Below are 23626 nucleotides of genomic sequence, written 5' to 3'. Positions count from 1 at the left end.
GTTTCACAATGAGCAGTCTTGCCAAAAGTTAAAATACGCCCCAAACAGGTGGGGAACAGAGTGAAAATGATTGCTCCACAGAATGAAATTAACACTTGAATAGCATGACATGCAATGCAAAGTGCACAAAAAGAAAAAAAAAAAAACACCAACACAACCACTGGTTTGTCAAGCAGCTTACTTTTTAAATTTGTCCAAATTAAGACTTTTGATTTTACTTTCTGAGCTGGATACCTTAATTTTCATGCACAAGTAGTCTAACGTAGCATAACGGGGAGATTAGGAGTCGCCTTCATGATTGAATGGTGTTGGGAAACATGATATCGCTATATAGGCAACGGAAAGTAATGTATAAAATAATAATAATAATTTTATTTATATAGCGCCAACATATTCCGCAGCGCTTTACAAATTATAGAGGGGACTTGTACAGACAATAGACATTACAGCATAACAGAAATCACAGTTCAAAACAGATACCAGGAGGAGTGAGGGCCCTGCTCGCAAGCTTACAAACTATGAGGAAAAGGGGAGACACGAGAGGTGGATGGTAACAATTGCTTTAGTTATTCGGATCAGCCATAGTGTAAGGCTCGGGTGTTCATGTAAAGCTGCATGAACCAGTTACCGTAACTGCCTAAGTATGTAACAGTATACACTAAAAACGTTTAAGTATCACCTTTTATATACACGGAAGTACAGTACAAAAAATGGAGCATCTGCCAGCTATGTAATCCTGATTATTATACTGCACTTTTCTAAGGACCAGTTTCTCTAATAGGAATTGTCTTTTTGCCATTGTTCTTTTATAGCTCAAGCTAAAGAAGTTTTTAAACCAAGGACATTTAATAGAAATGATGGAGTGGTGAGTAACAACATTTTCAGCTGTTTTTTGAAATGTAATGATTTCAATGTTTGCAGATATACCGTATATACTCGAGTATAAGCCGAGATTTTCAGCCCATTTTTTTTAGGCTGAAAGTGCCCCTCTCGGCTTATACTCGAGCCATTGTACCAGGGAGGGGCAGGGGGAGCGGCAGCTGTCTAATAATACTCACCTGCTCCCAGTGCGTCTCTGCATGTCCCTGCTTCTCCGGCGCCCGCAGCTCTTCCTGTGTTCAGCGGTCACGTGGTACTGCTCATTAAAGTAATGAATATGGACGCAACTCCACTCCCATATTGGTGGAGCTGCATATTCATTACTTTAATGAGTGGTACCAGTGACCGCTGAACACAGGAACAAGCTGCCTGCGCCATCGCATCGGAGAAGTGGGGACTGTGCCGGGAGGGTGAGTATGACGGGGGAGGGTGAGCCATGCGATATTCATCTGTCCCCGTTCCATTGCCGCGCCGCTCTGGCTGCGACGTTCAAGCCAGAGGGCGCGATGACGTGTTTAGTGTGCGCGCCGCCCTCTGCCTGAACAGTCACTGCAGAGAGACAAAAGACAGAGCGGCGTGCAGCGGTGGAACAGGGACAGGTGAATATCGCAAGTGCCGGTGTCCCCGCCTGCTCAGGACAAGAGGTGAGTATGTAATTTTTTTTTTTTTTTTTTTATCGCAGCAGCATATGGGGCAAATGTTTCTATGGAGAATCTTATGGGGCCATAATCAACCTTTGTGCAGCATTATATATTTTTGTATGGAGCATCTTATGGGGCCCATCATGAACTTTATGGAGCATTATATGGGGCGTACTTTGTATGGAGCATCTTTTGGGGCCCATCATGAACTGTATGGAGCATCTTATGGGGCTCCTGATTCAATATGGGTATTCAAAAACATTTAACCTATTGATGTCTCAATTAATTTTACTTTTATTGGTATCTATTTTTATTTTTGAAATTTACCAGTAGCTGCTGCATTTCCCACCCTAGGCATATACTCGAGTCAATAAGTTTTACCGTTTTTTGTGGCAAATTTAGGGGTCTCGGCTTGTAGTCGGGTCGGCTTATACTCGAGTATGTACGGTAATTAGTAATTACCCCATTATGCTATGTGCCAACGATCAGGATATAGCACCGTTTAGCGTATTTTCACTGCATCCAAAACGTTGCGTACTAATCTCGCAGGTAAATCCACGTCTGTTCATTGAATCATGTGGATTTACCTCATCTAATGAATGGCTATGGGTGAGATTACGCAGCGTCACTGGTGAAGGTAATTGACATGCTGCGGCTCGTAAATCCACGCCACGGGTGAGTTTACACAGCATCAAATAAAAGCACAGTGGGCATGGGATTTCTATAAATGCCATCCACTATGCTTGTAACCTAACCTAGAACGCAGCAGTTACAGATTATTATTATTATACATTTTTATAGCGCCATTTATTCCATGGCGCTTTACATGTGAATACGGGGCAAATATAGACAAATACATTAAACATGAGCAAATAACAAGGCACACGGGTACATAAGGAGGGAGGACCCTGCCCGCGAGGGCTCACAGTCTGCAGGGGATGGGTGATGAAACACTAGGAGAGGGTAGGGCAGGTTGTGCAGCGGTTCCGTAAGTTCAGGATCACTGCAGGCTGTAGGCTTGTCGGAAGAGGTGAGTCTTCAGGTTCCTTTTTGAAGCTACTAGACAGCTACTAGAAATAGATGCTACTATTTCAGATCATAGGCACATACCCTTAAAGGGAACTTGTCAAATTCATACTGTCTGGACTACGGGCAACAAGAATCACAAGCCTGACTATGAGAATGCAGCAAAGTATGTTTTTCTGTGAAACGCTGTGGTGTTTCAGAGAAAACGTAGCCAACCCGGGATTATAGGGAGAGACCTGATTAGTCCAGTGACATCCATGGTCAAATTTGATTGACTCGTCTCTCCCATGTTTGTATCTAGGGAGAGACCTGTCAATCAACTAGAGCTGGGTGGGGAGAGGCCACGGATCTGATCAGGTCTCTCCCTATTGTAATAGTCCATTTGTTCGTGGTCCGTTCATTTGATTGAATAGAATATTTCACCCATCTTTCTTTGCATCGTCCTGAATGGAAAGCTTGTGATGGCTGTGTGTGTCTGTGAGTGAGAGTGTCCAAAAGCAGCAGCGATCACATTTTCAGCCTGAATGGCAGCTCCCTGGCTTTCATGTAATGTTATACATTAAACCAACGACCTGCTGTCCACCTTTTGGACCCCGAGTCCTATAGTATGAAGCTACCGCATCCCAATCTAAGTGTGTGGTGTTCATTTAGTAATTAGTAGAGAAAAAGTATCCTGCTTTATTAGTATAGGAGTCATTTTCTCCTGTGAGCGCGCCAATGTAATAAAGGAAGGATCAGTTTGTCAGATGTACCTTATTTGCCATTTTTCTGAGACTTGTGTAAAGGTTTTAGACCAATACATCTTCAATCTCTAATTGGAAACTTTTAGATTGTGCAAAGTCTCTTCTCCAAGATGAACGCAGTTCCAGAAGCTGTTTCCTTATCTCCGCCAAATGATCCATACAAGATCAGCAGTGACAGTATAAAGTTTGGTGAGTACTTATGTTTTTTTCTTAAAAAGTATAAATGAAAAGAACCTGATATTAACCCTTTTGTGCCAGAGGTTTTCACCTTCCTGACCAGGCCAATTTTTTCTGACTAGTGTCACTTTGAGGTAATAACTCTGAAACTCTTCAATGGATCCCAGTGATTGTGAGGTTTTTTTTTTTTCGTGACACATTATACTTTGTTCGTGGTAAATTTAGATTGCTATTTTTTGTTATTTGTGAAAATATCGCAATTTTGGTGAAAATTTAGCAATTTTTATAACTTTTCATTTTTACTCCCTTAAACTAGTTATGTCACACAAAATGGTTAATAAATAAAATTTCCATTTTTTATTATTTATCTATTGTCAAGTTTTGAATTGTTTTTGACCGCTAAAATAGGCAAACTATAATAGTCTGTCACCATAATCGAACTGACAGGAACATAATGTTGCCATATTGAAACTAAAAAAACAATGGTTTAAGCGAATATTTGTTTTCACCATTTCACCCCACTTGGAATTTTTTTTCCTGATTTTTTTCAGTACATTGTATGGTAAAACCCCCCTTTATCACCCCCATAGGTAGGGACAATAATAAAATAAAGAAAAAATATATATATTTTTTTCCGTTAGGGTTAGAATTAGGCTTTGTGCACACTCTGCGGATTTGGCTGCGGATCCGCAGCGGATTGGCCGCTGCGGATTCGTAGCAGTTTTCCATCAGGTTTACAGTACCATGTAAACCTATGGAAAACCAAATCCGCCCATGGTGCGATAAATACTGCGCGGAAACGCTGTGTTGTATTTTCCGCAGCATGTCAATTCTTTGTGCGGATTCCGCAGCGGTTTACACCTGTTCCTCAATAGGAATCCGCAGTAAATCTGCAGGTAAAACGCAGTGCCTTTTACCTGCAGATTTTTCAAAAATGCTGCGGAAAAATCTCACACGAATCCGCAAGGTGGGCACACAGCCTTAGGGTTAATGTTGGAATTAGAGTTAAAGTTGGAATTAGGGCTAGGGTTGGAATTAGGGTTATAGTTAGGGTTAGGGTTGGGATTATGGTTAGGATTAAGGTACCGTCACATTTAGCGACGCTCCAGCGATATAGACAACGATCAGACCTAAACTAGATCGCTGGAGCGTCGCTGTTAGGTCGCTGTAGAGATGTCAAACACAGCAACTCCAGAACGATGCAGGAGCGATCCAGTGACGTACTTGTCGTTCTCGCTGGTTGTTAGCTCTGTGAAAAAACATTGCAGGCATCGTTGCTTTTGCTGTCAAACATGACGAATCACGCCGACCTGGCGACCAAATAAGGTTCTGGACTTTCAGCTACGACCAGCGATGGCACAGCGGGATCCTGATCGCTGCTGCGTGTCAAACACAACGAGATCGCTATCCAGGACGCTGCAACGTCACAGATCGCTGTCGTTCTCGTTGTGAAGTTGCTCAGTGTGAAGGTACCTTTAGGGTTAAGGTTGGGATTAGGGTTAGGGGTGTGTTGGGGTTAGAGTTGTGGTTAGGGGTGTGTTGGGGTTCCGGTTGTCATTAGGGTTATGGCTAGAGTTGGGGTTAGGGGTGTGTTGGGGTTAGTGTTGGAGTTAGAATTGAGGGGTTTCCACTGTTTAGGCACATCAGGGGTCTCCAAACGCAACATGGCGCCACCATTGATTCCAGCAAATCTTGCGTTCAAAAAGTCAAATGGTGGTGCTCCCTCCCTTCCGAACCCCGACATGCGCCCAAACAGTGGTTTACCCCCACATATTGGGTACCAGCATACTCAGGACAAACTGGGCAACAATTATTGGGGTCAAATTTCTCCTGTTACCCTTGCAAAAATAAAAAAATTGCTTGCTAAAAAATAATTTTTGAGGAATGAAAAATGATTTTTTTATTTTCACGGCTCTGCGTTATAAACTTCTGTGAAGCACTTTGGGGGTTCAAAGTGGTCACCGCACATCTAGATTAGTTCCATGGGAGGTCTAGTTTCCAAAATGGGGTCACATGTGGGGGAGCGCCAATGTTTAGGCACACAGGGGCTCTCCAAACGCGACATGGTGTCCGCTAACGATTGGAGCTAATTTTTCATTCAAAAGTCAAATGGCGCTCCTTCCCTTCCGAGCCTTGCCGTGTGCACAAACAGTGGTTTGTGACCACATATGAGGTATCAGTGTACTGAGAAGAAATTGGACAACACATTTTATGATCCATTTTATCCTGTTGCCCATGTAAAAATGAATAAATTGAGGCTAAAAGAAATTTTTTGTGAAAAAAAAGTACTTTCTCATTTTTACGGATCAATTTGTGAAGCACCTGGGAGTTCAAAGTGCTCACTATGCATCTACATAAGCTCCTTGGGGGGTCTAGTTTCCAAAATGGGGTCACTTGTGGGGGAGCTCCAATGTTTAGGCACACGGGGGCTCTCCAAACGCGACATGGTGTCCGCTAAAGATTGGAGCCAATTTTTCATTGAAAAAGTCAAATGGCGCTCCTTCCCTTCCGAGCCCTGTCGTGCGCCCAAATAGTGGTTCCCTTCCCCCCTTCCCCACATATGGGGTATCGGCGTACTCCAGACAAATTGTACAATAACTTTTGGGGTCCAGTTTCTCTTTTTACCCTTGCGAAAATAAAGAAATTGTTGCTAAAAGATCATTTTTGTGACTAAAAAGTTAAATGTTCATTTTTTCCTTCCATGTTGCTTCTGCTGCTGTGAAGCACCTGAAGGGTTAATAAACTTCTTGAATGTTTTTATGAGTACCCTGCGGGGTGCAGTTTTAGAATGGTGTCACTTTTGGGTATTTTCAGCCATATAAACCCCTCAAACTGACTTCAAATGTGAGGTGGTCCCTAAAGAAAATAGTTTTGTAAATTTCGTTGTAAAGATGAGAAATCGCTGGTCAAATTTTAACCCTTATAACTTCCTAGCAAAAAAAAATTTGTTTCCAAAACTGTGCTGATGTAAAGTAGACATGTGGGAAATGTTTTTTATTAACTATTTTGTGTCACATAACTCTCTCGTTTAACAGAATAAAAATTCAAAATTTGAAAATTGTGAAATTTTCAAAATTTTAGCCAAATTTCCTTTTTTTTTTCACAAATAAATGCAAAAATTATCAACCTAAATTTACCACTAACATGAAGCCCAATATGTCACAAAAAAACAATCTCAGAACTGCTAGGATCCGTTGAAGCGGTCCCGAGTTAGTACCTCATAAAGGGACACTGGTCAGAATTGTAAAAAACGGCCAGGTCATTAAGGTCAAAATAGGCTGGGTCATGAAGGGGTTAAAGTGGTGGTCAAGGCTTGGGGCTCAAGACTGCAGTTACAGTCCGCCCTGTCAGGATTTTCTGGCCCCAGGAGCGGACAGTCATTTGACTGCAAGTATGCGATTTGCATATTTCTGACCACATGCCGACTAGATGTGTCCAGCATCTCTTAATTCAGTTGGATTGAACAAGGCTGCCCATGACGTGTGGGCATGTGACCGCAAATGTGTATGCAAATTGAACACGCCTGTCACTTCTGGCACGAGAATCTGCTCGTGTACACAGTGACTGCTAATTTGAGCCTGGACAATCTCTTTAAATGCGTTGAAACCCTTGACACTTAATATGCCACAGATTTTCAAGAGGATGAGCCCAATTCAATGACAATGACTTTGTTTCTCCTACGCCTTATTGGGGGGCACAGGACCATGGGTGTTACACTGCTGCCACTAGGAGGACACTAAGTAATATAGATAGAATAGCTCCTCCCCTGCAGTATACACCCTCCTGCTGGCTCCAAGTGAACCAGTACTTGCTTAGTGTCTGTAGGAGGCACTTGGGTCTGCTTTCAGACCCCACCATTTTTATTTTTTACTTTTTATTCTATTTTTTCCCTTAACGAGCGATTGGGGATGACGGATCCTTTCTAGATTCCGATCTCCCCCGAATCATTAACAGGCAAGTACGTGGAGCGTTCCTCCCGTATTCTTTCCTGCAACGTTGGATGCCAGCCCTGAGCTCACCTTGCGTGCAACGGTTCCTTCGCGTTCCGATCTCCCCCCTCCATAGCAGGTGACCACATGGAGTAGCCCTCCATCTACCTCTCCTGGAGCCAGGTGCATAGCCGGACATGAATATGTATGGCGTCCGTGCAGCCCCCCTCTGCATCATCACTGATATAGCGGATGATGCAAGGCGGCAGAAGCTCTCCACCCCCTCCCTGACTATGGCGACGGTGGATTGAGCACCGGCCCACCGCATCTACCGTGAGTACACTGCGGGGGCCGAGGCGCTGGGGGGTCCTGGTCCCCGGGGTATGGGAGGTCCGTACCTTTAAGCCCGGGTCAGTGGGTGGTCCGCAGTGCGGCTAATAGCGGTCGCGGCGCTGCAGGCCGCAACCGCAGGTTTAAAATTTAACCCCCGGCTTTTCCCCTTCATACAGGCCAGAGTTTTGGCCACGCCCACCGGCAGTTACCGCCGCCCACTCTTTCTGGCGCTTCTCATTCCCTGAGAGACACTCTCACTTCCTGATCTCGGCAGCCATCTTGGTACACCCACAGGGCTGATGCTGCAGCGCTGCTCCAGCCTTTTCAATCATAGCCTTCAGGATTAGCGATTACTGTGCATAACTCCCGTGGCATTACACTGCGGAGCTCCCCTGGGGACTCAAGACACAGGATCATGGGTAAGCTCCAGAAACATAGCTTAACCCTTCACCTGTTAGTAAGCGCTCTCCTCGAGGCTATGCTATACCTGAATCAAAGCCTCAAAAAGTCTGGGAAAACCCACACTATGTTTTTTGCAGCATGTACCGCTTGTAAGGTGTCATTACCCCGGGGTCACAATACTGCATTATGCACCGCTTGTGAACCGGTGATTGTTCAGTAACCACCTGTTACTGATACCGAACTCAGTGAGCATAGTCCCCCTGAGTGGGCTACCTCCCTTACCCGGTCTATGGCATTCCTGGCATACGAATCGTTCCAAGACCCCTCCTCTAACCAGGGCACTATTTCTGACGACGCTTCCGATGATCAGAACCCCTTGTATTCCAGGGGTCGTACCTTGCCAAGGAGCTCTCGCTCTTCCAGGAACAGGACTCATGCCATATCCTCAGACCATCCCCGGGATTCGGGTTCTGAGAGCTCCATTTCTCGCTCCCCTTCCATTGGGGCTAGTAGAGAACCTGTTTCAGAGGATGATTCTGATACGTCCCTAGATCAGGAATTTCATCACGATCAGGAGACTCTCGACTCTCTCATTGAGTCAGTGAATAAGGCTTTGAAGCTTGAGGAGGAACCTTTATCTAAAACAGACCATGCCGTGCCCTTTAAGATGACCAAGCAAGCTCACAGAGTGTTCGCCACTCTCCCGAATTTAAGGAAATCGTTGATTCTCGCAAGATCTGTCCAGATATACGATTCCCATGGCAGAAACCCATGGAGTCAAAATATTCCTTTGCCCAGGATCCAAGAAAAGATTGGTTGCAGTCTCCCCCGATCGCGCCTGGCTTCTAAATCTGTTTTATCCTCCTCGGAAGATGCCTCTATTAAAAGACCCAAACGATCGTCAGATCGACACTATAGCGCATTCAGCCTTTGAAGCCTCAGCAGCCACACTCTTCCCATCTTATGCCGCTACATGGGTGGCTAAGGCTATGACCCACTGGGCTGAGGTCTTGTCTTCAGCGGTGCTGGATACCAATCTTTTCCCCGGGATAGCGGACCTCGCTACTCAGATAGCCAGAGTTGGAGATTTCGTAGTAACTGTGTCCCTGGATGCCGCTAACTGTGCTTCTCAAGCAGCAGCAAACGCCATCACCATCTAGAGGTCCTTATGGCTCAGGGACTGGCGTGCGGATTCTGTTTAAAAAAAAAAAAAAAAAAAGTAAAAAAAAAGTCATTAACTTCTCTACCATATCAGAGCGGTCACCTCTTTCGGCGAAAAGCTCAACCAATTGATTTCCGACGCCACTGGAGGGAAGAGTAAATTTCTTCCACAACCACAGGCTCGGTCCCGATTTTTTTTTTTTTTTCGTTACAACTCAAACTGGTCCTCTACTTCCACATCTCCTGGTTTCGTCCGGGCACAACGTACAGACAGAGGTTTCCAGGCCTCTTATACACCTTTCCCTTGATGGAGGGGCAAGCCTAGGCAGTCGGGATCCAGATGCTCCAGAACGGGCAGATCTTCCACACAATGATTCCCTGTGGTATCCGGGGGACACCCTCAAAGTAGGAGGCCGCCTGCTTTCCTTCAGTGCCGCGTGGCTCTCGGTCGTTCACAACAAGTGGATCCGCGACTTAGTGTTCTCTGGATATAAGATAGACTTCTTATCTCGTCCTCCCAGGGCAAAAGCTTCAGAGTTCTTCAAAGCTATATGCTCTCTGAGTAAAGACGGACTTATTATTCCGGTCCCTCAAAGCGAACGGTTTAAAGGTTTTTATTCAAACCTCTTCATGGTTCCAAAGAAAGACGCTACAGTACGGCACATACTGGGCCTGAAACTGCTGAACACGTTCGGCAGGGTGCGACGGTTCCAGATGGAATCACTTCGTTCTGTCATCACCTCCATGGGAAAAGGCGAGTTCCTGGCGTCTATAGAAATCCAGGACGCGTACTTCCACATTCCTATTTTACCTTCCCACTAAAGGTTTCTTCGCTTCGCACTTCAGGAACAACAGCCCCTCCCTTCGGGCCTCGCCATCGCTCCCAAGGTACTCACAAAGGTCATGGCTGCTGCCGTGGCCATACTCCACTCCCGAGGAGTGGTGGTGCTACCGTATCTTGATGACATCCTCTTCAAAGGCCCCTCTTTCCGCACCTGCAAGGAGGCCGTGAACATCACAATAGATACTCTTTCTCGCCTGGGTTGGAAGATAAACTTAAAAAAATCTGCCCCAGTACCGGCTCAGCGAATTTCCTCTCTAGGAATGATACTGAACTCGTCCCAGGGATTGGTGCTTCTCCCCTGGAAAATAGATCAGCCTTACAGCAGGAAGCTCTCCCAATCGCATACTCACTCTCTGCGTTTCAGTATGAGAGTCCTCGGCAGGATGGTAGCAGCCTTGGAGGCGGTTCCATTTGCCCAAATACACCTACGTCCCTTACAGCATGCCATCCTGGCCGTTTGGGACAGGAACCCGTTCTCCTCGACCGTCGGTTCTTCTTTCCCCAGCGAGTCAGACAGTTTCTCAGGTGGTGGACATTAAAGTCCTCCCTGAATCAAGGGCAGTCTTTTCTTCCAGTACATTGGCTAGTTGTGACAACAGATACCAGTCTTCTAGGCTGGGGAGCGGTGTTCTTACATCACACTGCTCAGGGCCGCCGGTCTTTTCAGGAATTACGCCTTCTGACCAACATCTTAGAAATTCGGACAATCAGGTTAGCTCTTCTCCAATTCTATCTCTTCCTGGCGGGTCGTCCCATAAGGATGTAGTCAGACAATGACACTGCAGTGGCAAACATCAACCGACAAGGGGGGAACCTGCAGCATGGCAGCCATGAACGAGGTAGGCTACATTCTCCGTTGGGCCGAGGAAAACCGCTAAATGATTTCTGCGGTTCACATCCCGGGAGTGGACAGTTGGGAGGCAGATTTCCTCAGTCGTCAAGGCCTCGACTCCGGGGAATTGTCTTTCCATCTGGAGATTTTCCACCAGATCAGATTTGATGGCCTCACGGCTAAATTCCAAGGTTCCCGATGATCGGTCCCACGATCCAGCAGCAATCGGGGCAGATGCACTCGTACTCCCGTGGTGTCATTTTCGGCTTCCATACATATTTGCCCCGCTCCCCTTACTGCCGAGAGTCATCAAGATGATCAGAGCAGAGGGAGTACCGGTAATCCTGATTGCGCCAGATTGGCGCGCCGGGCGTGGTACGTGGAACTAGTTCAACTAGTCGCCGATGTTCCCTGGCAATTACCGAATCGCGCAGACCTCCTTTCACAGGGCCCTATTTACCACTAGAACTTTGAGGCCCTGTGTTTGACGGCATGGCCGTTAAGTCCTGGGTTCCAACCCAGGCAGGTTTCTCTCCGGAAGTCATCTCTACCATGATCAGCGCTAGAAAGCCTATGTCTATGCACATTTATCATCGCACTCGGAAAACCTTCTTTTCCTGGTGCAACGACCGGGGACGTTCTCCTCTTGAATTTTCCATTCCTTCCATTCTCAAATTTTTACAAACGGGTTTGGACTTAGGTGTCGCCCTTAGTTCTTTCAAGGGGCAGTTTTCAGCCCTTTCCGTTCTGTTCTAACGCAGGATTGCTAACAGATTACAAGTGAAGACATTCATTCAGGGAGTCTCCCATAGGGTGCCGCCCTATAAGATGCCGTTGGAACCATGGGACCTTAAAGGGAACCTGTCACCCCGTTTTTTGAGATTGAGCTATAAATACTGTTAAATAGGGCCTGCGCTGTGTGTTCCTATAGTGTATGTAGTGTACCCCGATTCCCTATGTATGCTGAGAAAGAACTTACCAAAGTCGCCGTTTTCGCCTGTCAATCAGGCTGGTCAGGTCGGGAGGGCGTGGTGACATCGGTGGTTCTTCCTCAGCTTTACGTTGGTGGCGTAGTGGTGAGCAAGCAGCGCGCGATCTGCGCTGTAATCCCTTGCATCGGTGGGGGCGGCCATCTTCCTGGGGCCGCGCGTGCGCAGATCGAGTGCTCTGCTGCACGGGGCTTCAGGAAAATGGCCGCGGGATGCCGCGCGTGCGCATTAGAGATCGCGGCGGCCATTTTCCCAAAGCCGAGATGCAAACTCGGCTTTGGGAAAATGGCCGCCGCGATCTCTAATGCGCACGCGCGGCATCCCGCGGCCATTTTCCTGAAGCCCCGTGCAGCAGAGCACTCGATCTGCGCACGCGCGGCCCCAGGAAGATGGCCGCCCCCACCGATGCAAGGGATTACAGCGCAGATCGCGCGCTGCTTGTTCACCACTACGCCACTACGCCACCAACGTAAAGCTGAGGAAGAACCACCGATGTCACCACGCCCTCCCGACCTGACCAGCCTGATTGACAGGCGAAAACGGCAACTTTGGTAAGTTCTTTCTCAGCATACATGGGGAATCGGGGTACACTACATACACTATAGGAACACACAGCGCAGGCCCTATTTAACAGTATTTATAGCTCAATCTCAAAAAACGGGGTGACAGGTTCCCTTTAATCTGGTCCTCAGAGTCTTGCAAGAAGCTCTTTTTGAACCTCTACAGGAGGTTTCCCTGTCTTTTTTCTTTCAAGGAAGGTTGCCTTCCTGGTTGCGGTCACATCCATTAGATGAGTCTCAGAGCTGGCGGCTCTGTCTTGTCAAGTTTCAGTTCCTGAATTTTCATCTGGATAAGGTGGTTTTGAGAACATCCCTGTCCTTTTTGCCAAAGGTTGTCTCATCCTTTCATCTCAATCAGGAGATTGTCTTACCGTCTCTCTGTCCGGCACCAGTACATTGCATCGAGAAGAAGGCCCTCCACACACTAGATTTAGTGAGAGCTCTCAAGAGATATGTCTCGCGGACGGCGTCATTCCGCAGGTCGGATGCCCTTTTTGTGCTCTAGGAAGGGCCAAGGAAGTGGTTTCCCGTTTTCAAGGCGACCAATAGCAAAATGGATTCGTTCAGCTATTCAGGAGTCCTACCGAGTCAGAGGTCATTCTGTCCCAGCAGGGATTAAGGCTCATTCCACTCGGTCAGTGGGTGCGTCTTGGGCCATCCGGGAGCACAAGTTTGCAGAGCTGCGATCTGGTCCAGTCTGCATATGTTTACAAAACATTGCCATATTCATTCTCAGGCCTCGGCAGATGTGACAGTCGGCAGACGAATTCTGCAGGCGGCTGTGCCGCACCTGTAACCTGTGGGTACAAGGAGCAATTACAGTTGATTGTTCCCCACCCAGGGACTGCTTTAGGACGTCCCATGGTCCTGTGTCCCCAATGAGGCTCGGAGAAAAGGATTTTACGGTGAGTACACAAAAATCCCTATTTTTTTTTTTTTTTAGGCGAAATGTGCATGGTCATTATTTTTTTGCAGATTTTTTTTATGTGATGCAAACAGAAATTTGCTAGCATTTTTCCTGGGACATGTGATTACGGGGTTGCCAATGCCTTAGATGGGGAGTGTTAGCAGATTTGATAAGGATTGTCACAGTTTATAATGTCAACATCTTTGTGTTATTTTTCAGCAGACACCCTTACTTCTGAAAGCAGAGAAAAGTCATCTGATTATGTGAAAGCGCAACAAAAAAAAACTGTACTGAATGCTGTTGGAGATGAGGAATCATGTCAAGTGGTTGAGGATGCAATCGAAGGAATGGAGGATGTTTTGTCCATCTTTTTCACCAACGAAAGATCATCAGAACTTAGAAAAGTAAAGGTTGATAGAAGAGTTAGAAGAAAAAATAAACAATTTATTGGTGTCACCGGAAACAGTGATTCACTGATAGAAAACCACCAGGAGCCGAGTGCACTTTTCAGTGAGGGGAACCTCCGCATAAATAAGAAGTTACTGCAGCCAAAGACATGTTCTAGAGAAATATCGTCATCTTACGATTGGACTCCTCTAAACCTCCCGGATACTTTACAGGAGGAGAGCATAGCTGCTGAAGATGGTGTTATTGGAGATTGTAACAGGATTCAACCTTCAGAATGTAGTGATTTACAATGGCATTGTGATAAGAGGGAGCTAAAAGATTCTTCTAAGACAGCGAAGACTCGAGATGGCCAATACAAGGAGCACAAAGAGAAGTGTGAAGAGACTCTTCCTTACGATGCTTCAAATGACAATAAACATCTTATGGGACTTGTTTCGAGTGATCACTCTTTGTCCCTTGCATCTCATGGTGACATTCCTTGGAAAAAGGAACAGAAACCTAAACCTATCCTTTCTACAGGGAAAAAACAGACCAAATTTTTGTACAGCCTTAAAATGGATCGTCAACAAACTGAAACAGAGACGACTAATCTACTTTTGTACGAGCCTTTAAAAGACCTGGAAACGCCTGATGTCCAGCTCAGAAGTATGTGTTTTCTAATTGACAGCTCTTTTAATATTAGATTAGATTCTCTAGTTTAGTCCTCTAATGCAATCTGCGCTATCCATTGGCATCGTAAATCAGACACTTGTATGATTTCAGCCATGTACGTTTGGCGGCTACTCCACCGTTGGTTGCCCTTGATTAACAGGTTTCTCCCTGCTTGCATGTATAAGGAAAGACCTGTCAGTCACTGAGAGAGGGAAGAAGCTGCCGGGCACCCTCCTCCGACTAGTTTCCCACGCGACTTGGTCCCCGACAGCTTTTAAAGTATGTTTTACACGGGAATTCAAACATACATGGCTGAAATCATTCAGCCAGTGTCTGATACATGCTGCCTTTGCATCGAGCAGTATTTATCAGCTGTCAGGTTCCCTTTTAATGAGAAAATTAAAAAAACTGTAGGTGTTGCCTACTTCTGGACCACCTATAGACTGAGCGATCCTCACTTTACTCTGCACTGACATTCTAAAATGTCATTGCAGAGTAAGCAGATTGTGGGGGCAGGGAGCTGGCTATCACACAGCCAGTCTTCCCATAGGGATGACAGAGAGAGTTCATTACTCTATGCTTTTCTGATCGCTCAATACGCAGCGCTGAACCAGCACTTGTGTATATTGTTTAGGAAACACTGTCAGCGAGACAGTCCACTCTGCTATGCAGGCAAGAAATTGAATTTCCACTATAACTGGGGCTAATATACCAGCAATAGAAAAGATGTATTAATATACATGCTCTAATCTAAAGACCGTTATTGGGAGGGTTTAGACTCTGTAAAATAAATGAAGCTAAAAAAAACCCTGCAAGTCCAAATCGATCTTTCTAACCCTGCCCCTGTAAAAAAAAAAAAAAAAAAAGGATAAAAAAGTCCAGTATATTAAAATTATTTTTTTTACAGTAAAGGAAACAATTTAAAATAATATAAATAAAAGGTGAAAATACACAATTTTTCTTTACATCAGTTGGATAATTCTGGCTAGAGTTTCTTTAAGGTTAGGTTCACATATGTACAGTGCTATTCACTGAGTACTGCATCGGGTTTTCCCTGTAATCCCTGAAAAACTGGAAACACTGACAAAGTTTCTGTACTTTTTTGCACTTTTGTATAAAGAAGAACACTGCTAGAGCGAAGACCAGACAACGTTGTTCAAAACGACTCCTTCAGCCTCATAATGGTGAATGGCTCCGTTCAGACTCTGTTGCAGTTTCCGATAGAATACTGTTTTTCGGAAATTACAACAGGAGCCCCGATGCAGCACATAGTGGAGAGAACTGTATGTGTGTGAGGCTAGCATAATCAGCCTTTTTCTGAGCTCCTATGTTTGGATTTATGACTGCAAACAAATTAAAGTGGCGCTCCACTTTCATGTGATCATAAGTTGGCTTAGTAGAGCCCAGAAAACGACAGATAAAGAGTTCCAAGCTCTTTAAATATATATATAAAGAATGCCTCCAAAGGTGTCCACATCCTTTAAAAATACTATAATATAGTAGCAAGCCACTACGTTTTTTCTCCTACGCCTCATTGGGGGACACAGGACCATGGGTGTTATGCTGCTGCCACTAGGAGGACACTAAGTAAACACAGAAATAATAGCTCCTCCCCTGCAGTATACACCCTCCTGCTGGCTCTCAGTGAGCCAGTTCTTGCTTAGTGTCTGTAGGAGGCACTTGGGTCTGTTTCAGACCCCACCATTTTTATTTTAGCTTTTTACTTTTTATTCTATTTTTCTTTAACGGAGCGAATGGGGGCGACGGTTCCTTTCTAGGTTCCGATCTCCCCCGAACCATCAACAGGCAAGTACGTGGAGCGTCCCTCCCGTATCCTTTCCTGCAACGTTGGATGCCAGAGCTCATATTACGGGCGACGGTTCCTTCGCGTTCCGATCTCCCCCCCTCCATAGCAGGCGACCACATGGAGTAGCCCTCCATCTACCTCTCTTGGAGCCAGGTGCGTAGCCGGACATGATATATATGGCGTCCGTGCAGCCCCCCTCTGCATCACCACTGATATAGCGGATGACGCATGGAGGCAGAAGCTCTCCACCCCCTCCCTGACTATGGCGACAGTGGATTGAGCACCGGCCCACCCCATCTACCGTGAGTACACTGCCGGGGCCGAGGCGCTGGGGGGTCCTGGTCCCCGGGGTATGGGAGGTTCGCACCTTAAGCCTGTGTCCGTGGGTAGTCCGTGGTGCGGCAACCCGACGAAGGAGTGCAGCTAATATGGAGCTAATAGCGGTCGTGGCGCTGCAGAAGAAGAAAAAAAAATTTTTTTTTTCCCTCAATACAGGTCGGAGTTTTGGCCACCCCCCACGGCAGTTAGCCCCGCCCACTTTTCCTGGCGCTTCTCGTTCCTTGTGATGAGCTCCCACTTCCTGGTCTCGGCGGCCATCTTGGGACACCCACAGCCCTGATGCTGCAGCACTGCTCCAGTGTTTCCTATCACAGCCTTTCTCTGCCTACACTGCGGACCTGCCCTGGGGACTCAAGACACAGGACCTGGGTAAGCTGCAGACACACAGCTTAACCCTTCCCCTGCTAGTAAGCGCTTTCCTCCAGGCTTTACTATGTCTCAACCAAAGTCTCACAAAAAATCTGTATTTTTCGCTGCATGTACCTCTTGTATGGTATCATTACCCCGAGGTCACAATACTGCATTATGCACAGCTTGTGAACCGGTGACGGCTCAGGAACCACCTGTTGATCCCTGGATGCCGCTGACTGCGCGTCTCAAGCAGCAAATGCCATCACCTTCCAGAGGTCCTTATGGCTCAGGGACTGGCGTGCGGATTCCACTTCCAAAAAGTCATTGACTTCTCTCCCATATTAGAGCGGTCGCCTTTTTGGCGAAAAGCTCGACCAGTTAATTTCTGACGCCACTGGAGGGAAGAGTAAATTTCTTCCACAACAGAGACCCTCTCGGCCCTTTCGGAACCTGCAACCACAGGCTCGGCCCGATTTTTTTCGTTACAACTCAAACTGGTCCTCTACTTCCACATCCCCCAATTCCGGCCGGGCACAACGTGGAGACTGAGGTTCACAGGCCTCTTTTAAGCTTTCCCCTTCATGGAGAGGCAGGCCAAGGCAGCCTGGATCCAGAGGCGCCAGAACGGGCAGACCTTCTACACAATGACTCCCTGCGGTATCCGGGGACACCCTCAAAGTAGGCGGCCGCCTGCTTTCCTTCAGTGCCGCGTGGCTCTCGGTCGTTCACGACGAGTGGGTTCGCGATCTAGTGTCCTCCGGATACAAGATAGATCTCTTATCTCGTCCTCCAAACCGTTTTTTCCTGTCTTCTCCTCCCAGGGCAAAAGCATCAGAGTTCTTCAAAGCTATAAGCTCTCTGAGAAAAGACGGAGTTATTATTCCGGTCCCTCAAAGCGAAAGGTTTCAAGGTTTTTATTCAATCCTCTTCATTGTTCCAAAGAAGGACGGTACAGTACGGCCCATACTGGACCTAAAACTACTGAACAAGTTTGTCAGGGTACACCGGTTCCGGATGGAATCGCTTCGTTCTGTCATCGCCTCCATGGAAAAAGGCGAGTTCCTGGCGTCTATAGACATCCAGGACGCATACCCAGAGGCGTATCTAGGGTTTCTGGCACCCGGGGCAAGAATTCATTTTGGCGCCCCCCCCTCTCAGCACATATGCGATTTGCGCACTTAGTCATGTACCCACAAGCTCCTCTCCTCTCCTCTCCCTAATGCTCTCAATGTTCAGTGAAAAACTGAGAAGCAGAAGAAAAGCTCGTTGTCACCAGACCATAAGTGTGAAAGTCACATATGAGTGAGGTGTCCATGTGACGACTACTGGAACCTGCTGACCTGAATCCTGACATCGCAGACTTCTGAATTCTCACAACGAATGCACTGGACACTTTTAGGATTCTCCCTTGCTGGTGGACGGTCATGTCAGTACAAGCATGTGATTTGTATAATTCTGAACACATTCCGACTAGACGTGCCCGGCCTCGCTCAGTTCATTTTCATTGACGGAGGCCACACATGTCTAGTCAGCACGTGACCACATGTATGTAAATTGCCAGCACGAGAGAATCCTGACAGCGTGCAATGAGCACTGTGAGAACTCAGAAGTCTGCAGTCACGAAGAATGACTGCAGACTCATTACAAACCTGGACATCCCCTTTAATGCTCCTAACATAAATAAAAACATGAGTTAGTCAGTATCACAATTAACATTTACATCCAGGTACCTTATAGATGATGTCGTCTCTGGAGTCGTTCTTCTTTTCTTCATCTTCACGATGCCCTTAAAGATACAAGTGTCATTATAATGCTCCTGAATGAAAAATTGCCCCTCACTATATTGTCTTCACAAAATATGACCCCCACACTGTCCCTCTTATGGTACATGCTCTTCACACTGACCTCTCCTTTCCATACCGGTCCCCTCTTCACACTGTCCTCTCACACTGTGTCCCCCATATAGGGCCCAGTATTTATACTGTACTCTCTCATCACACTCCCCCTCCTTGGTATACTGTCCCCTCCTGGCTGTGCCCTTACACTGCCCCCATGCTACGAACCCACTACTCAGTTTCTATTCTGTGCCCCATCACCCCCTTTGCTGTTCATTTTGTGTCCTCAAATCTCCCATCTCCACTCCAATTCAACCCCACACAATAAATCCCCCCATTACCCACACAGCCCCTCATCACCCCCATCTCCTGATCCCCCACACAGCCCCTCATCAACCCCATCTCCCCCTCATCACCCCTACACAGTCCCTCATCATCCTCCCATTCCCCACAGGCCCTCATCATTCCCCAAAAAGGCCCTCATCACCCCGCTTCTCCACAGAGCCCCTCATCATCCCCCCATTCCCCACAGGCCCTCATTATCACCCACACAGCCTCTCATCCCCCATTCCCCACACAGCCCATCACCCCCATACAGCCCCTCATCACCCCCCTTCTCCCCCAAAGCCCCTCATCACCCCCCTTCTCCCACACAGCCCCTCATCATTCCTTCTTTTTCCACACTGCCCCTCATCATGCTCCATTCCCCACACAGCCCCTCATCATCCACTTCACAGCCCATCATCATTCCCCACACAGCTTCTCATCATCCACTACACAGCCCCTCATCATTATCCCTCCATTCCCCACAGCCTCTCATCATCCACTACACAGCCCCTCATCATTATCCCTCCATTCCCCACAGCGTCTCATCATCCACTACACAGCCCCTCATCATTATCCCTCCATTCCCCACAGCTTCTCATCATCCACTACACAGCCCCTCATCATTATCCCTCCAATCCCCACAGCTTCTCATCATCCACTACACAGCCCCTCATCATTATCCCTCCAATCCCCACAGCTTCTCATCATCCACTACACAGCCCCTCATCATTATCCCTCCATTCCCCACAGCCTCTCATCATCCACTACACAGCCCCTCATCATTATCCCTCCATTCCCCACAGCGTCTCATCATCCACTACACAGCCCCTCATCATTATCCCTCCATTCCCCACAGCGTCTCATCATCCACTACACAGCCCCTCATCATTATCCCTCCATTCCCCACAGCGTCTCATCATCCACTACACAGCCCCTCATCATTATCCCTCCATTCCCCACAGCGTCTCATCATCCACTACACAGCCCCTCATCATTATCCCTCCATTCCCCACAGCGTCTCATCATCCACTACACAGCCCCTCATCATTATCCCTCCAATCCCCACAGCCTCTCATCATCCACTACACAGCCCCTCATCATTATCCCTCCAATCCCCACAGCGTCTCATCATCCACTACACAGCCCCTCATCATTATCCCTCCATTCCCCACAGCGTCTCATCATCCACTACACAGCCCCTCATCATTATCCCTCCAATCCCCACAGCGTCTCATCATCCACTACACAGCCCCTCATCATTATCCCTCCAATCCCCACAGCCTCTCATCATCCACTACACAGCCCCTCATCATTATCCCTCCATTCCCCACAGCCTCTCATCATCCACTACACAGCCCCTCATCATTATCCCTCCATTCCCCACAGCGTCTCATCATCCACTACACAGCCCCTCATCATTATCCCTCCATTCCCCACAGCGTCTCATCATCCACTACACAGCCCCTCATCATTATCCCTCCATTCCCCACAGCGTCTCATCATCCACTACACAGCCCCTCATCATTATCCCTCCAATCCCCACAGCGTCTCATCATCCACTACACAGCCCCTCATCATTATCCCTCCAATCCCCACAGCTTCTCATCATCCACTACACAGCCCCTCATCATTATCCCTCCAATCCCCACACACCTCGGTAATCTCACATGGCTGCATGCTGCAGACCCTCAGTCCTCCTCACACGACTCCAGCAGCTTCCTGGTTCCTGCTATCTGTCTTCACTGGACTGAAGGAGGCCCCGCCCCTTCCGGTGACATCTTACCTCCCAAAATCAGCTCCATTCTAGACAGGCACTGCAGTCAGATGTTCAATTGTACTCATGTCCGTAAGATACGAGTACAATCGAACACTGGGAGCCGCGCGCTGCAGCGTCTCTGTGCCGGATGTCAGCTTGACAGTCCGACACAGAGAACAGCTGACTCCGAGTGCAGGGGCGGCAGAATGCAGCTGCCAGGGGAGACATTTGGCGGCCCAACTGCGCCCCCCTGCCAGCTGCGCCCGGGGCACATGCCCCGGCTGCCCCCCCCTAGATACGCCACTGCGCATACCTCCATATTCCTATTTTACCTTCTCACCAAAGGTTTCTTCGCTTCGCAGTTCAGGAAGATCACTTCCAATTCGTTGCTCTGCCCTTCGGCCTCGCCACCGCTCCCAGGGTATTCAGCAAGGTCATGGCGGCTGCCGTGGCCATACTCCACACCTGAGGAGTGGTGGCGCTCCCGTATTTAGACGATATCCTCCTCAAAAGCCCCTCTTTCCGCTCCCGCAAGGAAGCCGTGGCCATCACAATAGATACCCTTTCTCGCTTAGGTTGGAAGATAAACTTCAAAAAATCTTACCCAGTACCGGCCCAGCGAATTTCCTTTCTAGGAATGATACTCGACTCGTCCCGGGTGTTGGTTCTTCTTCTCCCAGAAAAGATCTCGCTTTTACAGCGAGAAGCTCTCACAGCCTCGCTCTCACTCTCTGCGCTTCAGTATGAGAGTCCTCAACAGGATGGTAGCAGCTATGGAGGCAGTTCCATTTGCCCAACTACACCTCCGTCCTCTACAGCATGCCCTCCTGCCTGTTTGGGACAGGAACCCATTCTCCCTAGACCATCGGTTCCTCCTTCCCCAGCGAGTAGACAGTCTCTCAGGTGGTGGACATTAAAATCCTCCCTGAATCAAGGGAAGTCTTTTCTTCCAGTACACTGGCTGGTTATGACAACAGACGCAAGTCTTCTAGGCTGGGGAGCGGTGTTCCTTCATCACACTGCTCAGGGCCGCTGGTCCCCCCAGGAATCACGCCTTCCAATCAACATCTTGAAAATCCGGGCGATCAGGCTGGCACTTCTCCAGTTCCATCCCTTCCTAGCAGGTCGCCCAATCAGGATTCAGTCCGACAACGCCACTGCAGTGGCATACATCAGCCGCCAAGGGGGAACCCGCAGCAGGGCGGCCATGACAGGGGTAGGCCACATCCTCCGATGGGCCGAGGGAAACCGCTCAATGATCTCTGCGGTTCACATCCCGGGAGTGGACAATTGGGAGGCAGACTTCCTCAGTCGGCAATGCCTCGACTCCGGGGAGTGGTCTCTCCATCCAGAGATCTTCCACCAGATCTGCTGTCGTTGGTGAACCCCGGACGTGGATCTGATGGCCTCACGGCTGAATTCCAAGGTTCCCGACTTCATGGCTCGGTCCCACGATCCGGCAGCCATCGGGGCAGACGCTCTTGTACTCCCGTGGCATCATTTTCGGCTTCTGTACATATTTCCCCCGCTTCCTCTCCTGCCGAGAGTCATCAAGAAAATCAGAGCGGAGAGGGTACCGGTAATCCTGATTGTGACAGATTGGCCGCGCAGGGCGTGGTACGCGGAACTAGTTCAACTAGTTGCCGACGTTCCCTGGCGATTACCGAATCGCGCAGATCTGTTATCTCAAGGCCCCTTTTACCACCAGAACTCAGAGGCCCTGTGTTTGACGACATGGCCGTTGAGTCCTGGGTCCTACCCCAGGCAGGTTTCTCTCGATCAGCGCTAGAAAGTCTACGTCTATGCGTATCTATCATCGCACTTGGAAGACTTTCTTTTCATGGTGTAGCGACCGAGGATGTTCTCCTCTACATTTTTCCATCCCTTCCATTCTTGAGTTCTTGCAAACGGGTTTGGACTTGGGCCTCGCCCTTAGTTCTCTCAAGGGGCAAATCTCAGCCCTGTCTGTTCTCTTCCAGCGCAGGATTGCCAACAGATTACAGGTCAAGACGTTTATTCAGGGAGTCTCCCATCGAGCTCCCCCCTATAGGATGCCGTTGGAACCATGGGATCTTAATCTGGTCCTTGGAGTTTTGCAACAGGCTCCTTTCGAACCTCTACAGGAGGTTTCCCTGTCTCTTCTTTCATGGAAAGTTGCCTTTCTAGTTGCGGTCACCTCTATCAGACGAGTCTCCGAGCTGGCGGCTCTGTCCTCTCATGTTCCGTTCCTGAATTTTCATCAGGATAAGGTGGTTTTAAGGAAATCACCTTCTTTTCTACCAAAAGTTGTATCCTTTTTTCATCTCAATGAGGAGATTGTCTTACCGTCACTCTGTCAGGCTCCAGTCCATTGCATCGAGAAGGCCCTTCACACACTGGATTTAGTGAGAGCTCTTAGGAGATACATCTCGTGGACAGCGTCTTTCCGCAGGTCAGATGCCCTGTTCGTGCTCCCGGAAGGACCGAGGAAAGGGTTTCCCGCTTCCAAGGCGACAATAGCCAAATGTATCCGTTCGGCTATTCAAGAGTCCTACCGAGTCAGAGGTCTTCCTGTCCCAGCAGGGATTAAGGCTCACTCCACTCGGTCAGTGGGCGCGTCTTGGCCCATCCGGCACCAAGCTTCAGCAGCACAAGTTTGTAAGGCTGCGACTTGGTCCAGCCTACATACCTTTACAAAACATTACCACATTCACTCTCAAGCCTCGGCAGATGCGACCGTCGGCAGACGA

At 48.0% G+C, this 23626-nt stretch overlaps 1 protein-coding gene across 1 annotated transcript in view; it reads left to right on the top strand.

Moving 5' to 3' along the window:
- Nucleotides 1-23626, top strand: part of BRCA2 (BRCA2 DNA repair associated) — a 126118-nt gene that overhangs the window by 7001 nt on the left and 95491 nt on the right. The window contains exons 7-9 of the mRNA XM_069758994.1: nt 813-865; nt 3376-3478; nt 13643-14476. Of these exons, the coding sequence (XP_069615095.1) occupies nt 813-865; nt 3376-3478; nt 13643-14476 (990 nt within the window). The remainder of the gene's footprint in view (nt 1-812; nt 866-3375; nt 3479-13642; nt 14477-23626) is intronic.

The sequence above is a fragment of the Ranitomeya imitator genome, chromosome 3, assembly GCF_032444005.1.
Source record: "Ranitomeya imitator isolate aRanImi1 chromosome 3, aRanImi1.pri, whole genome shotgun sequence".
NCBI classification, from domain to species: Eukaryota; Metazoa; Chordata; class Amphibia; order Anura; family Dendrobatidae; genus Ranitomeya; species Ranitomeya imitator.
Note: the sequence above shows the minus strand (reverse complement) of the source record. Positions and strands in the feature narration are given on the sequence as shown.